This window comes from Microtus ochrogaster, chromosome 7 (assembly GCF_000317375.1).
Source record: "Microtus ochrogaster isolate Prairie Vole_2 chromosome 7, MicOch1.0, whole genome shotgun sequence".
Taxonomy (NCBI): domain Eukaryota; kingdom Metazoa; phylum Chordata; class Mammalia; order Rodentia; family Cricetidae; genus Microtus; species Microtus ochrogaster.
This window is the reverse complement of record NC_022014.1, coordinates 44,751,872-44,765,912: the sequence shown is the minus strand read 5'-3', so window position 1 is coordinate 44,765,912 and position 14,041 is coordinate 44,751,872. Positions and strand designations below refer to the sequence as shown.

At 45.4% G+C, this 14,041-nt stretch overlaps 1 protein-coding gene across 1 annotated transcript in view; it reads right to left on the bottom strand.

Annotated features, from left to right (window-relative positions):
* Positions 1 to 5,097: 5,097 nt before the first annotated feature.
* LOC101985696 (solute carrier family 22 member 4) overlaps positions 5,098 to 14,041 on the bottom strand; it is a 65,114-nt gene continuing 56,170 nt past the window's right edge. Inside the window, exons 9-10 of the mRNA XM_005350083.3 lie at positions 8,267 to 8,402; positions 5,098 to 5,694 (exon numbers count right to left, since the gene is read on the bottom strand). Of these exons, the coding sequence (XP_005350140.1) occupies positions 5,619 to 5,694; positions 8,267 to 8,402 (212 nt within the window). The 3' untranslated portion in view covers positions 5,098 to 5,618. The remainder of the gene's footprint in view (positions 5,695 to 8,266; positions 8,403 to 14,041) is intronic.

Below are 14,041 nucleotides of genomic sequence, written 5' to 3'. Positions count from 1 at the left end.
TTCATCTTCAATGTGGCTCTAAGGACAGATGGCCAGCCTGACACTTGTGCTCTGAGGGACATACCGTGGCTAGAAGTCATTTCATAAATCTGTGTTCCTGGGCGTCCTGACTGGAGGATGCCCATCACCAGGGAGCCTGTGCCTTGGACGAAGGACTACAACCGTCGCCCGCGTTTATCATCAGATGCTGACAGGAACCTGCCACCTACCTCGGTCACGATGGTAGACAGGAAGATGTCCTTGCTGTACTCCCAGCCATCCAGGCAACTCTCCTGCTCCAGCTGCTCCAGGTCCACGTCCTGTCCCGGCTCCAGTCCTAGTGCGGAGAAATTGGCGATAGTAGCCAGTCGGTAGCGGCGACATTTCTGGGGCACCTGTCGTCCGTCCTTCGTCTCCAACGGGATACTGTGGTTGCGCCACGCGCTGCTCAGGTTCACGGTGTCCGGTATGCGGCAACGGTGCTCTGGGATTGCTGTCAGGAATACGGCCGACAAACCAGTGAAGCCATTGGGGATAATGCTGGCGCTTAGGAGGAAGAAAATGAGGCGCTGGAAGGGGCCCCACTCGCCCAGGAAGGCGGTCAAGTCATCGTAGGCTGACATACAGTCCTTAGTCGCTCATGGAGTCAGGCGGAGAACCTGAAGACAGCCCGGCGCAGGGGGCGGGGCACAGTGTACAGTGCGCGTGCGTGCCTGCGTGCGGAACACCAGCCGCTCACCAGCGGCCCGCGGACCGCTTTTGCTGACCTTTACGAAGGGACAAGATCGTGAGTTCCTCTCGCCGCCTCAGACCCGCCAGCGCCAATCATACCTAGGCGTGAGGCCGTGACGGGCTCTGGGTCTGGGCTTAGGCCACAGGGCCCGCCTCGCGGGTCAGCTCTGAAGCACGCCGTAGTGGGAAGGGGTAGGAGCCTGGGTGACCCGCGGTGGGCGCCGGACTCGGCCCTGGACTCCGAGCTGGCTGGGCAGTGCAGAAGCGGGTCGGAGCCTGGCTTCAGAATTGGGCGGGTGGTGAAGGGCAGCCCTGAGCTGAGGTCTCCTCAAGAGTGGGCGCGGGCCGCTGGGGGAGGGGCCTCCGTAGCTTCCCGCCTCCGCTGGGGAAGGGGGCGGGACTTCTGAGGCCACACCCCCGAGTAGGGCCCCTTTAGGGACTTGGGGACCAGGCTGGGTGTTCAGTGGGGGAAGGCTTAGATATTAAGTATTAAATAGCCTACCCTCTTAACTTTAGTTGTGTTCCGCCGAGAGTCTGCTTCAGAGGACTTGAGTTCGATTCCCAGCACACAACGATGGCTTACAACCTTCTGTAACTTCAGTTTCAGGGGAATGAAAGTCCTTTTCTCCCCTACTGGACACCAGGCACACGCGTGGTGCACAAAGACACATGCGGGCAAATGCCCATTCACATAAAATTATAATATTCACTGAAATGATTGAGACAGATTTTTGAGACCGTGGTCATGAGGCTGCGAACAATGAACTTTAGTTTTCCGATTCCTTTCTGTGCTTTATGTTCTTAAGAAATCATTCTTTCAGGGTTCCCTGACCTGTGGGAAGTCCAAGGACCGCCCACCTCCATCCAGGTTTAGTAAGTTGAGCGTCCAAACTGCCTAGGCTCCCCCAAAGCCAGTATGTGCAGTAGGATCAAAAACCCACTGCCACTGTTCTTGAGTTCTCAGTAGCCCTCTTTTCCGCTATGCAAGTCCGGTTTTATCCCATGCTTTTTCAGACCCAGGCCAGCTGGCCTTGGTGAATTCCCGAAAGATCACCCCCATTGTCTCAGTGTGTGGGTGTACCCCTCGCGGTCCTGAGTTCCTTGCTCGTGCTCCCCCTCCTTCTGCTCCTGATTTGGACCTTGAGATTTCTGTCCGGTGCTCCAATGTGGGTCTCTGTCTCCTTTCATCGCCTGATGAAGGTTAATATTCAGGAGGATGCCTATATGTTTGTCTTTGGATTCACCTTCTAATTTAGCTTCTCTAGGATAGCGAATTATAAGCTCACTGTCCTTTATTTATGGCTTGATCGGGGGAGGGGGAGGGAAATGGGAGGCGGTGGCGGGGAGGAGGCAGAAATCCTTAATAAGTAAATAAATTAAAAAATAAATAAAAAATAAAAAAAATAAATTTAACATAGTAAAACTACATATACAAAATTCATCAATCAAGAATTATAGCTACAATATTTTTGTAAGTATAAAGTTTCATATGTAATTGATCTTTTATCATAACTAAGGAAACACCATTACTATCTATCAAGTTATTAAAGAGAAAAGTCTATAGATTTCTTTCTGGGACAATCCTGACAGAATGATATTATCTGACCAATGGTGGGATTTCAGATTACCGTCTATTATTCTAAAGATGTTACAAAGTGAAAACCTAGCTTTGGGGGAGCCTAGGCAGTTTGGATGCTCACCTTACTAGACCTGGATAGAGGTGGATGGTCCTTGGGCTTCCCACAGGTCAGGGAACCCTGATTGCTCTTGGAGCTGATGAGGGAGGGGGACTTGATCGGGGGAGAGGGGGGAAATGGGAGGCGGTGGTGGGGAGGAGGCAGAAATCCTTAAATAAATAAATTAATTAAAAAAAATCATTCTTTCATCAAATTGATTTAAGCAAATGTAAAAAATTAGCTTCAAGATTAAGGATCTTAGTCTAGGGTTAAACCCTCTGATTAGTTATTTTTACAGTTAACTCAGGAGCTGACTGGTAAAAATATCAAACAAAGAAAAAAACCTGCCAGGTTTGGTGGCAGGGCCCTTTAATCCTAGCACTAGGAAGACAGAAGGAGGAGGATCTCTGTGGATTTGAGGCCAGCCAGGGATACACAATGAAACACAGCCTCAAAACAAATAACCTCACAATGAAAGCCATTATTTTGTGCAGATGATATTTCCTGAAATTAGAAAAAGATCGAGCATAAAAATAGCAATTGTGTGATTCTAAAGTAATATTTTTTTATTTATATCTATGAAATGGAGCCTGCTGTGTTGACCTGATTTTTTTCTACCACTCTGACCCCAAATGACCACCTGTCTCTTTCCCTCAAGTAGCAGGGACAACAGGTGCGCACAACAGGTGTACATTATAATTAAAATTGTTTTGGTAGCCCTTGTATTAGTAACATTTCCTGTTGCTGAGACAAAATGCTGGAGAAAACCAGTTGAAGGAGGGAAGGAAGGGTTGGTTTGTTTGGGCTCATGGTTGGGGGTGGAGTCAGTCACTCTGGGAAAGCATGGTGGCAGGAGTACGAGGCTGCCTGTCACCTGTCCTCAGTCAGGAAGCCAGGAGTGATAAATACTGGTGCTCAGCTCGTCTTCTCCTTTTTATTTAGTCCCGGATCCCAGGCCTGCCCACTGTTAAGGTTCGTCTTTCCGGCTCAGCTAACCCAGTCTAGAAACTTCCTCACAGGTATGCCTAGAGGTGCCTCTCTTAGATGATTCTAGATGACAACATTAACCATCACAATTAAAATTAACCATATGAATACAATGAATACATATTAATTAATACAAGTTAATACATATTAATTTCAAGATTTAATAAATGAAAAATCTACCTGGTTAAACTCAAATTTTAGATAAAGAAGAAACAATTTTAATTATAATTATGTCCCCTGAAGGGAGGGATAAGTGAAATTGAGTTGTCAGTGGGTGTCCTGGGCTCTACCTGGCAATGCTGCATATTAAAAATTTTTAGAGCTGGGGTGGGGCTGTAGTGTGAATTCTAATTGGTTTTAATAATTAAACTTGGAGTCAGATATGGGGCAAGTACTGAAAGATCAGAGAAGTAAAGGAGCCAGCCACTAAAGGGACTTCTTACCTCTACTGAATTCTCGGACAGAAGGGGCTGAGCTCCTGTCTCCTACTGCCTTTTATTCTTCTCTCCACCCAGCCATATCACTTTGTTTCCACCTCCTTAGTGCTGGGATGAAAGGCGTGTGCCTCCCAAGTACTGGGATCAAAGGCATGGGATTCCAAGTGCTGAAATCAAAGGTGTGTGCCACCACTCCCTGGTTAACTAGTGGCTAGCTCTGCCCTCTGATCTTCAGGCAAGCTTTATCTGTTAGAGCACACACAAAATATCACCACGTGTGGTTCAGTGGGAGAGTGCTTGCCTTGCATGCTCCAGGCGCTGCATTTGATCCCACCACTGTAAGAAAAACTTTTCTTTAAAATGTATGAAACAGCCGGGCGGTGGTGGCGCACGCCTTTAATCCCAGCACTCGGGAGACAGAGGCAGGCGGATCTCTGTGAGTTCGAGACCAGCCTGGTCTACAAGAGCTAGTTCCAGGACAGGCTCCAAAGCCACAGAGAAACCCTGTCTCGAAAAACCAAAAAAAAAAAAAAAAAAGTATGAAACAACTTGTAATAATATATTTAACCCCATGTGTCTGAAATGTTATCATTTCATCATAAAATTAGCATAGAGAGTATTGAAATGCATTTGATTCTTATCAAAAATCATTAATCCCTATTTCTCATACTTAATCTTAAGACTTCAGTGTGTATTTTACAGGACATTTCAACTGAATCTAGTGACATGCTCATTTAAATACTTAGCAGCTACTTCTAGTTAGTGGCTACCTTAGTGGATAGTATAATTTTAAGGCCTTTAAAACTTGGGGTCTGCTAATAGTTTGAACATTACAAGATGTTCCTATTTTATGAAAATTTCTTTCAATGTTTTTTGTTCTTTTCTCTTGTGGTTTTTTTCGGGGGGGGTGTTGGATTTTTTTGGTTTTGGAGATTTAGCTCAGGGCCTGTGCGTGCTAGTGTTTTTAATAGTCATGGTTATATTTTATAAAGGCTACATTCAACCTTCCTAGGTTTTGACACCACATCCTCATGCCCCGTCATTGCTTTGCTAACTGAGCCATGCCCTCAGATCTGGAAAGACTTCTTTGTCTGCACTGGTGCTATGATCAGGTGATACATGTGAAGACAGTGTTCGGCAGAGTGTGCAGATCAATGGATGAACTGTACATCTATTTGGTATGACTGACTCTTTAGCACAGGGCGGCAACTACACATCAAAGGCTCAGGACCTACTGTCCAAGGATCATTTGGCTACAGAAACTCCTCTCATCTTGAACATGCTGGATCATCTCTGCCCTTACACACACAGACACATAAACACACAAACACTGTTACCATCAAGTAGTTGTGATAATACAATCAATTTTATTTGGATAGCATTTTGGAAATGTGTGTTAATCTTCTTATGGATTTTGCCAGTCCTTGACTAACACCTTTTCAAGAAAAATCTTACAAACCTATGTCTCTGACTAGTTAGTGGTCAAGACACTTTAGAAATGTTTGTTCTTAAAAACAGGAAGGTTATCTGGAAGAGTGGGCCAGAGTTTAGAGGACACCATGCCTTTCTCCACAACAAGTCCAGCTTAACGCCTATGTTCCTGTCAGTCCCTTTCAGCAGTAAAGGCTTGGATTTGGTTTGTTTTGTTGAGGCAGGGTTGCTTGTGGTCCAGGCTGATCTGGCACTCCTGACCTTGAATTCCTGATTCTCCTGCCCCCCTCTACACGCTGGGATTACAGGTGTGTTCCATCACCCCCGGGTCATCTCACATCTGGGTCTAAGGTTGCCAAGTGCAGGGGACCCCTTATTAAAATGCAGTGATCAGAACCTTGGGGTTTTCTTCTCTGTCCACAGAGGCTGCTGGTTTTTTCCCACATCTGAACCTGAAAAGAAAACAATGGCAGAAGAAAATTAGACAGTTAAGACTCTTCTCCTTAAAACACCAGACTGACATCGGTAAACATTTCCCCATTCGACCCGTGAAAAACCTGTGAATTCTAACTAAAGAACCTAACAGGTGCAGACCTCATGACTTAGGATTTATTTGAGCTACTTTCTTGATTAAACACAAAACCTAGAATCTAAGCTCTCCAGTTTCCATGAAGAAAGGATTGAAAGGTAGCAGGAAGTTCATGGCAATACTGAAGGATTATCATGAAGAATTATAATGATTAAATGAATTACAAAATGCAGGTATCTGTTCAAATTTGTGACAGACCAGTATCTACACATACGGACTTAGCTTTATTATGGTCTGCCACGGCTAACACTTTATCTCACAGAACCCCCAGGCAGTCACATAAATATTCCCATGTAATAAATGGGAAGACCGACGGTTGAGAAGACAAATACTTTCCCCATTAGTTAATTTACGCCATAAGTTGGGAATTTGGAGCCAGGCCGATGCAGCTCAGAGTCTCAGTTTCTCCATCTAGCTGCTGAGCTTTACTCCTGTTTGGGCTTTGCCTCTGGGTCCTGGCACCGAGCTCCTGAATCTCTTGTGGTTTCCTGAGTTCTATGAGGAGCACTTAGCTAGCCCAGCATGGGGACAGGCTGCCAGAAGGAAGAAGCCTTCATCTAAGAGCACAGACATTTGTGGCTTTGCTCTCTCAGCCTCTGCAGAGAAGGACAGGGTGGGGATAGAGTGACCAATCAAGCGCACAGGATGGAGAATCTGCATCCAGTGGGGTTTGGGGAGCTCCTGAACCACGGCCTGCCTCTGCTGCCAGGGGAGCAGTAGCCCAACACTCAGGGTTTCCAGCACCCTGCCTATATTCTTCCTCAGACAGTGCTGACGGCTGGCGAGGGAAGCGTTCCCTAAGCTGTGAGGCTTCCTAACAAGTGACTGAACACAAAGATGGGAGCTGTGGGACCCCAAACTTTTGTAGCCAAGTCAAACATTAGTGAGAATGACTTGTGGCTGGCACCCACAGTTTGAGAAAGGTGTGGGATTGGGCCCTCACACCTGGGGGTCTGATGCTAGGTGTGGTGTCAGAATTGAGCCAGATTGTGAGAACACCCAGATTTGTGTTCTCATATGTGTGGATGTGTGTGCACGCACACAAATGTGTATCTAGGTGAATGTTAGGTTTTTGAGGCAGTATCTCTCTGAACCTGGAGCTCACTGATTTGACTGGATTGACTGGCCAGCAAGCCCCTGGCTCAGCGCTGCCTCTGCTTTCCTGGAACTGGGATTACATGCCTGGTTTTTACATGGATGCAAACGAACTGTAAGCCAAAATAAACTCTTTCCGTGTAAGCTGTTTTTGGCCACGGCATTTTACCACCACAACAGAACGGTATCCACTACAGAGGATAACTGGGGGAAATCAAATCTCTCCTTCCACTCTCGGATCAAGGAACAGAGCTCAGGTGCTCAGTCTTGGTGGTTGGCACCCTTACCCTCTGTGCCATCTCACGGGCTCCTCTATTTCTTTATACGTATGATGAGTAGATTGATTTTCATGTGTGCTGCACAGTTAAATTTTACCTTCTCTAAGCAGCCAGTTCCTGTCCTTTGCTGGCAAAACCTCTTCCCCACAACTGCAGAATTTGGGACATCAGCCTCTGTCTACATTTGTGCTTTACATATTTCCCCCCTGCTTATCAGCTTTGATTTTGCTGTTTTTTGTTGTTTGTTTGGTGTGGGGCCAGGGTCTCAGTGTGTAAGATGACCTTTAGCTCTTGATCTTGTCTCCCCCTCTTTGCTCAGTTCACATTTACACAAATTGTTTTGTTCTTGTAGATTTATGATTTTGTATTTTTAGTCCTAAATATTTTTTTCTTTCTAGAATTTATCTTGATGTATTTTTTCTTTAAAAATTCTGATTATTTTTACATATGTATGTATGCATGTATATATGGATGAATGGATACTGAGGGGGTTCATCATTTGATCCAGGCTGGTCTTGAACTCCTGTATTCATGTGACCCTCCTACCTTACCCTTCCCTTGAAGCTTGGACTACAGGTGTGTGCCCTGTTCTTCCCAAAGGATTTTAAGTTGATATGTGGTTGGTTAGTTTGCTTTAAATCATATTCTGAATTCTTTTATTTTATTTTTTCCCAAACAATTGTGGGATCTTTATTGACTTTTTTTCTGAAAGCAATGACTCTTTTTTTTTAACTCCTAAGGAAAATAAACATCTTTTAGAAACAGCTCGATACACACAATCTTTGGTGTGAAGCAATATACTAATAAGAACACTAGTTGTCTTAACATTTATAATCTTCTCATATATTATATATGTATGCTTATATATACACTATATAATGAGGCCAGATCTTTTGTTTTCTTGGGCTTCCTTCTCTCCTGCTCCACTGGGCTCTATCCCTCCACTGTTGCCATGCCAATATTCCTCAGTGCCTCTCTGCTAATCTCCACTCAGAGCTCCTCTTTTCCAGACCATGTTCGATATTCTCCCACGTTTATTCTTCCAATCCTTTTGCTACTTACCCTCTCACTTTCTGCATCTGGTCTAAGTTCTCTGGTAGAGCCATTCCCAAACTTTCAGGGAAAAAAAGCGTGATGATTCCAATCAGGACCGTCAGACTGCCCATGAGAATGTAGGGCAGGAGTCTGTTATAGGCCCCTGTAAAGCAGTAGACACAGAGCATCAGTTAGATATGCACGTGCTCCTGGGAGTCATTTTGTCAATGTGCAGACAGGCTGTGAGAGCTGATTTAGGCTAACCTTTTTCAGAAGAAGGAGAGTCAGCAAAATACTACTGGTTGTTCCAGTGGGATGCCACAGCCTGCACTCCTACAATTATTTACCTCCTGGTTGTACATTAGCATACTGCTAGGCTCTAAGCTAACTGCATGTCCATCCGTGCATGACAGATATTCCTTGGATAGAAGTCTTCACTGTCAGAGCAAGCTTCCTTAGGTGAGGTAACTTGAGATGGGTGGTGAGAGCGAGAAACCTACCTGACTTCATTTTAAAGGCAGGACTCATTATGCTGTATTTTTAAAAATAAGTTTCTATTTACTGTGAGAGTTGAGTAGCTAGCTCTGTTTCCTGAAACCTGACCTTTCCTAAGTCATGACCTTAGTTTGTTTCTGAGACTACCCTGACCCTTCCTGACCTTTCTAATCACATGGTTGGTGATCACATGACTTTAAAAAAAATTTTTTTTATTGCCCAGTTTTTCCTTTCTGTAAAACTATTCATGATTTAAAAGGGCCCAAGACGTGGATTCAGAACTTCTCTCTTTAACCCGACTTAGGAGGCAGTTACTGGCCAGCTCTTGGGTGCAGCCCCTAAAAAATCAAGCTTGCTTTGAATTTGACTCAACTTGTGGTAGTTGTAATGGTTTAAGTAAAATGCTGTGGACCCCCAAGGGGCGCAGAGGCAGAAATGCTGCAGGTCCTCGAGTGGTGGCAGTGGGCAGTGGGCCATGAGGCTATGCTGCAGGTCTCTGAGCAGTGGTAGGCAGTAGCCAAGACTATGGCAGGCCACAAAGGCAGCTGGGTCCCAGGCAGGAAGCCACGGGACAGGTGAAAGGCCAAAATGGTTAGGCACGCCATGCAGAGTGAAATTGGATATTTATTTAGTGGGCTATGGAAGGGAAGGGGAGAAGGGGAAAGAACAGAGAGAGCGGGAGAGAGAGAGAGAGAGAGAACAGAGGGGAAGGAGAGAAGTGGGGAGAAGTGAGAGACAGAAGCAGAGAGAGCGGAGGTGGCGGGGGAGAGAGAAAAAAGGAAAAGACTCAGGCTGGAAGCTGAAGATCAGATTACCTCAGAGGACAGGGAGGGGGGAGGGAGTAGGCATTGCTTGTCTCTTAAAGGGACAGGACAGACCATTACAGTAGTGATCTTATTCTTGCTATTGGGATTAACATTTTCTGGAGGCCCCAGCGAGATTCAGACCACCCACTCAAATTTTAGAGATGAACTTTCACTCCTGAACTCCAGGGCTGAGGAGCTGCTTCTGCTTTGAGATGTTCCAAAGCTCTGAGGCTGCCTTCATTTTTTCAGGCTATCAGAGTGAAGTGCCATACTGAGATACGCAGCAAGCATCTATGAAGGCCTCCTGGTGAGTCCTAGTCTGGTTCTGTTGTGTTCAATGGGATGCCAATATTCTCCCACCCAGGGAGTGTAAAACTCTAGGATAACTCTGAGGCCATTTCTGACGCCTCTCAGTCTTCGTGCTTCCCCCCTCCCCTGGGAACCAAAGACCCGACAACTTCACATGCATGTACTAGAATGTCGGGGATTTTCCATCTCCCTGTGTCCTTGTGGATATTCTCCAGATAGAACTCAGTTACTGGAATCGGCGCAAGATAACCCTTAGATGTTGACCCACTTTCTCGGCCTTGGTCAAGGAATATTGACTCAGTTCCTCAGATACAGTTAGGATGAAAAACAACCCCCAGACTCCCCTCTTGTTTCTGTGACTTCTTCCTTTAAAAGTAGCCTGTACCAGCTATGTGGGGGTCTTTCTGGCTTCTCGAATGCTGAAAGACCCTGTCGTGACAGAATTAATTAAATCCTCTTGCTTTTACATCAAGAGTATTTTCTTGGGGCAACTCCTCCTCAGTAATTGGACTCCAGGGTCCAACAGGAGGATCTGAGTTCAGTCCCCAGGATATACAAGGTAGGAGGAGAACCTAGAGTCCCTGTGGTAAGGGATACTCAAACTGTGAAACTTGAGTCTCTGGCCTTTGTGCACTTCCTTCCATCCATTAAGACTCACAGATGCAACTTGTCTTCTCATCTCCATATGAACACTGTGGCCCAAGCATGCCCTCCCCTCCATTCTTTCCCTGTCTCTCGACTATCACCTTTCTTCCTTTGTATCTGTCAGTCTCTCTCTGTCTCTGTCTGTCTCTGTCTCTGTCTCTGTCTCTCTCTCTCACACACACACACACACCTGGAACTGGCCTGTCAGCCCATGGGATCCAGGTTCAATAAATTATCTACATGCATATATTAGAAGACAGTACTTATTAAGAAGAGAGCCCAAAGTAATATATACTCACACGAAAGGGTATTCGGACACAATGTTATGTTTTAAGAAGTTATACCCAATGCATAATTGTGATGGTTCAGAAACGTGTTTATACTGCACAAAGCAAGTCTGAAGCTGTACTCACTGAACTGTTGGGTCGGCTACTTCTAGAGTTGTCTGTGGAGTTAGGAGGGAAAGCACATTTCCCAAGGTTTTCTATAGTATTTGGAGCTTTCATAGTGAACATCTATTACCTTTTATTTAAAGCTGGTGTGTGTGATAGAGCTGCAGTGTGGTGGTCAAGACTCTGACCTCAAACATCTCCATCAGTACATGGTTGACGATGGAAGGTGAGGGGTGGCCTTGGACTTGGAGCTACTCTTATTCTGGATTACTAATGTAATCTGAGGCCCCTGTCCACTTGTCTTATTTGTTACAGCAGTTTCATGGTGAGTTGTTAGATGTTATACAGTTATGTTTAATCTCTAAAGAGAAGGGGCCAGTTCTTTCCTCCTGGTTTCTATTGTAAAGAAATACCAGCAATCATGGTTTTCCTAGATAATTTTAATGTTTTAACCATCCTGATTTAAAATAATTTTTATTGTTAATCAACACGTAAACTTTATTTCTAGGGCACAGTATGACATTTCATTGCATCTAGACAACAGGCAATGATGAGTTGGTCTTTTAGAAGAAGACTGGGAGGGAGTTGTCATAGGATTAAATAAAAACACATTCAAAATTCTTTTGTGTATGTGTGCACACTGCATGTGTGAATGCAGGTGGGTGTGCACATGTGTGTGCATGCATGTGGAGGGCAGAGGTCCATGGGTGTCATTCCTCCCTGGTTACCATCCACTGTCTCTCATTAGTCTTGATTTCATCAAGGGGCTAGAGTGGTGCACAGGGAGCCCCAGGGGTTTGCTGTCGTCCCTTTCCTGGACTAGAATTATAAGTGTTTAGTAACATACCCAGGCTATTTTATATGGGTTCTGAAGGTCACACTCAGGCCCTTAGGCAGGCAAAGTGTAAGCACATTAACAACACTAAGCTATCACCCCAGCTTCCTAGTTCAAACTTGCGATTGAATTGCAAGGAAGAAAGTAAGCTGTGCTTGAGGGCAGGCCCAGCCCACGAAGAATGACCTTAGGTGTGGGTGTTTGACAGGATTACTGCTTAAACACTCAAAAGGTCAGCGTGGTCCCTTAAAGAACAGTGGTTACCAGACTGCATATGCCTGGAGGAAAGAGCCTGTCCATTCCTGGGGTGATTCTGGTGCCCCAGATGTCACCTGTTTATTAGGGACAAAGGATGGTCAGGATATCTGTGTCCCTAAGGTTGTCAAGCAGTCAGAGGGGAAGGCAAGCATACTGCACCACCTGTGGAATGTCTCTGTGGCTTCCAAGAGCTTCTCAGGTCAGCAACTACCCCAACCATTCTAGGGTGCTATGCACACTTGTCTTTCCTTGGATGCTAAAACACATCTAAAAAATTAAGTCAACTTACAATGGATTTGTTGTTGTCGTCGTTGTTAATTGTTATTTCATTTTTTTGTCTTTGATCGGTGGGTGAGTGTGAATGCTGGTGCAAGGTGGGACCTGGTGGGGATCAAAGTCCTGACTACCGTGTGGGCTGGTCCTCGCCTCCCGCCTCATTTGAGACAGAATCTTTCATTCAGTACTGCACGCCCCAGGTGCCTTGTGAATTTCTGTGGAGTTTCCTGCCTTTGCCTGCATCTTGCTCTAGGAATGCTGGGATTGTGCATGACTTTGTGTCTGTTCTGGGGATCTGAATTCAGGTTCTCACAACTGCATGGCAAGCAGATAATTGTGCACGAGGGGAGGGGTGAGGAGCGGAGGGGGTCCCTTCAAGTGTCACAGCCGACAGGGAAAGGAACCACAAGAGGCAGAAAGGAAAATTCAGTTCAGCCCAACTTAGTTGATGCTGGTTTAAACTTCTAGAGCGTCTGACACCAGGCTGTTTATGGTAATATTTAAACACAGTACAGCTTGGACAAAGTTTACTGGTATGTTGCGGAATATTTGTTTACACTGTAAAGATGTGTCTCTGCCTAAGACTCCTTCTGATAGGTTTAATAAAGACCTAAATGGTCAATAGCTAGGCAGGAGAGAGTAGGTAGGACTTCTGGGCAGAGACAGAAAGAAACTGGGAGGAGGATTCTAGGCATGTAGATTGGCCAGCGAGACATGGAGAGGAAACAAGAGGTGCAGAATGGAAGAAAAGTAATGCCACGTGGCAGAATGTAGATTAATATAAATGGGTGAGGTTATAAGAGCTAGTTGAGAATAAGCCTAAGCTAAGGTCAAACTTCCATAATTAATAATAAGTCTCCGTGTCATTATTTGTGAGCTGGTGACCCAAAGAAAAATCCAACTATAGTGGTGTGATGCCATCTGGGTGCACAAGTAGGCATAACTACATTGAAACTCAGCTCAAAGTACATGTGACCATGAAGAGGGTTCCATATAGCTTAAGGGTCCAGGATCTGCTGTGGTTCTCTGACTGAGAGAGCATCTATGATATAAAGATATATGATACATTTGACATCTCCCCTAAGGATAAATTCTATTGACTGAGAAAGCTAAGCTAAAGGTCTAGGGAGGGAGAGTCTGGGATAAACATTCTGGCTCACCAGGTCGTTAGCAACTGCCACTCTCAGCCTCCTAGGAGGAAAATAGGCACTTCTTCCTCTGAGGAGACCACCACGTGTGATTAATGTTATCGGTTTCCCCAGCGGACTGTGGATGCAAAGACCTTTGTGCTCCCAACAGTTTATCCACAGAACTCCTAATTTGTGTTTCCCTCTCTTAGTAGCTACTCTCCTGGTTCAGTCTTGTTTTCTTTGCCAGGTTATGCTTAGCAATGTCCTCTTTTTCCCTTCCTTCCTTCCTTCCTTCCTTCCTTCCTTCCTTCCTTCCTTCCTTCCTTCCTTCCTTCCTTCCTCCCTCCCTCCCCTCTCTTCTCTCTTCTCTGCTTTTCTTCCCTATCTTTTCTTCAGGGCCTCATGTAGCCTAGGCTGGCCTCTCTTACCACCTAGTAAAAGGTGACTTTGAACTGCTGGCCTTCTCTACCTGCTCGGGGTTCTCTCCTTCCTTCCTGTAGGGTCAAAGTCATCAATGACCTTGGCTTTCTAACATTTGATCAGCTTGACATCGTAGAGATTTCTGCATAGTCCATGTATGGCTCCCTTTCTCACTGCTGCCCCTGTGCTCTAACGCTCTAACACACACACACACACACACACACACACACACACAC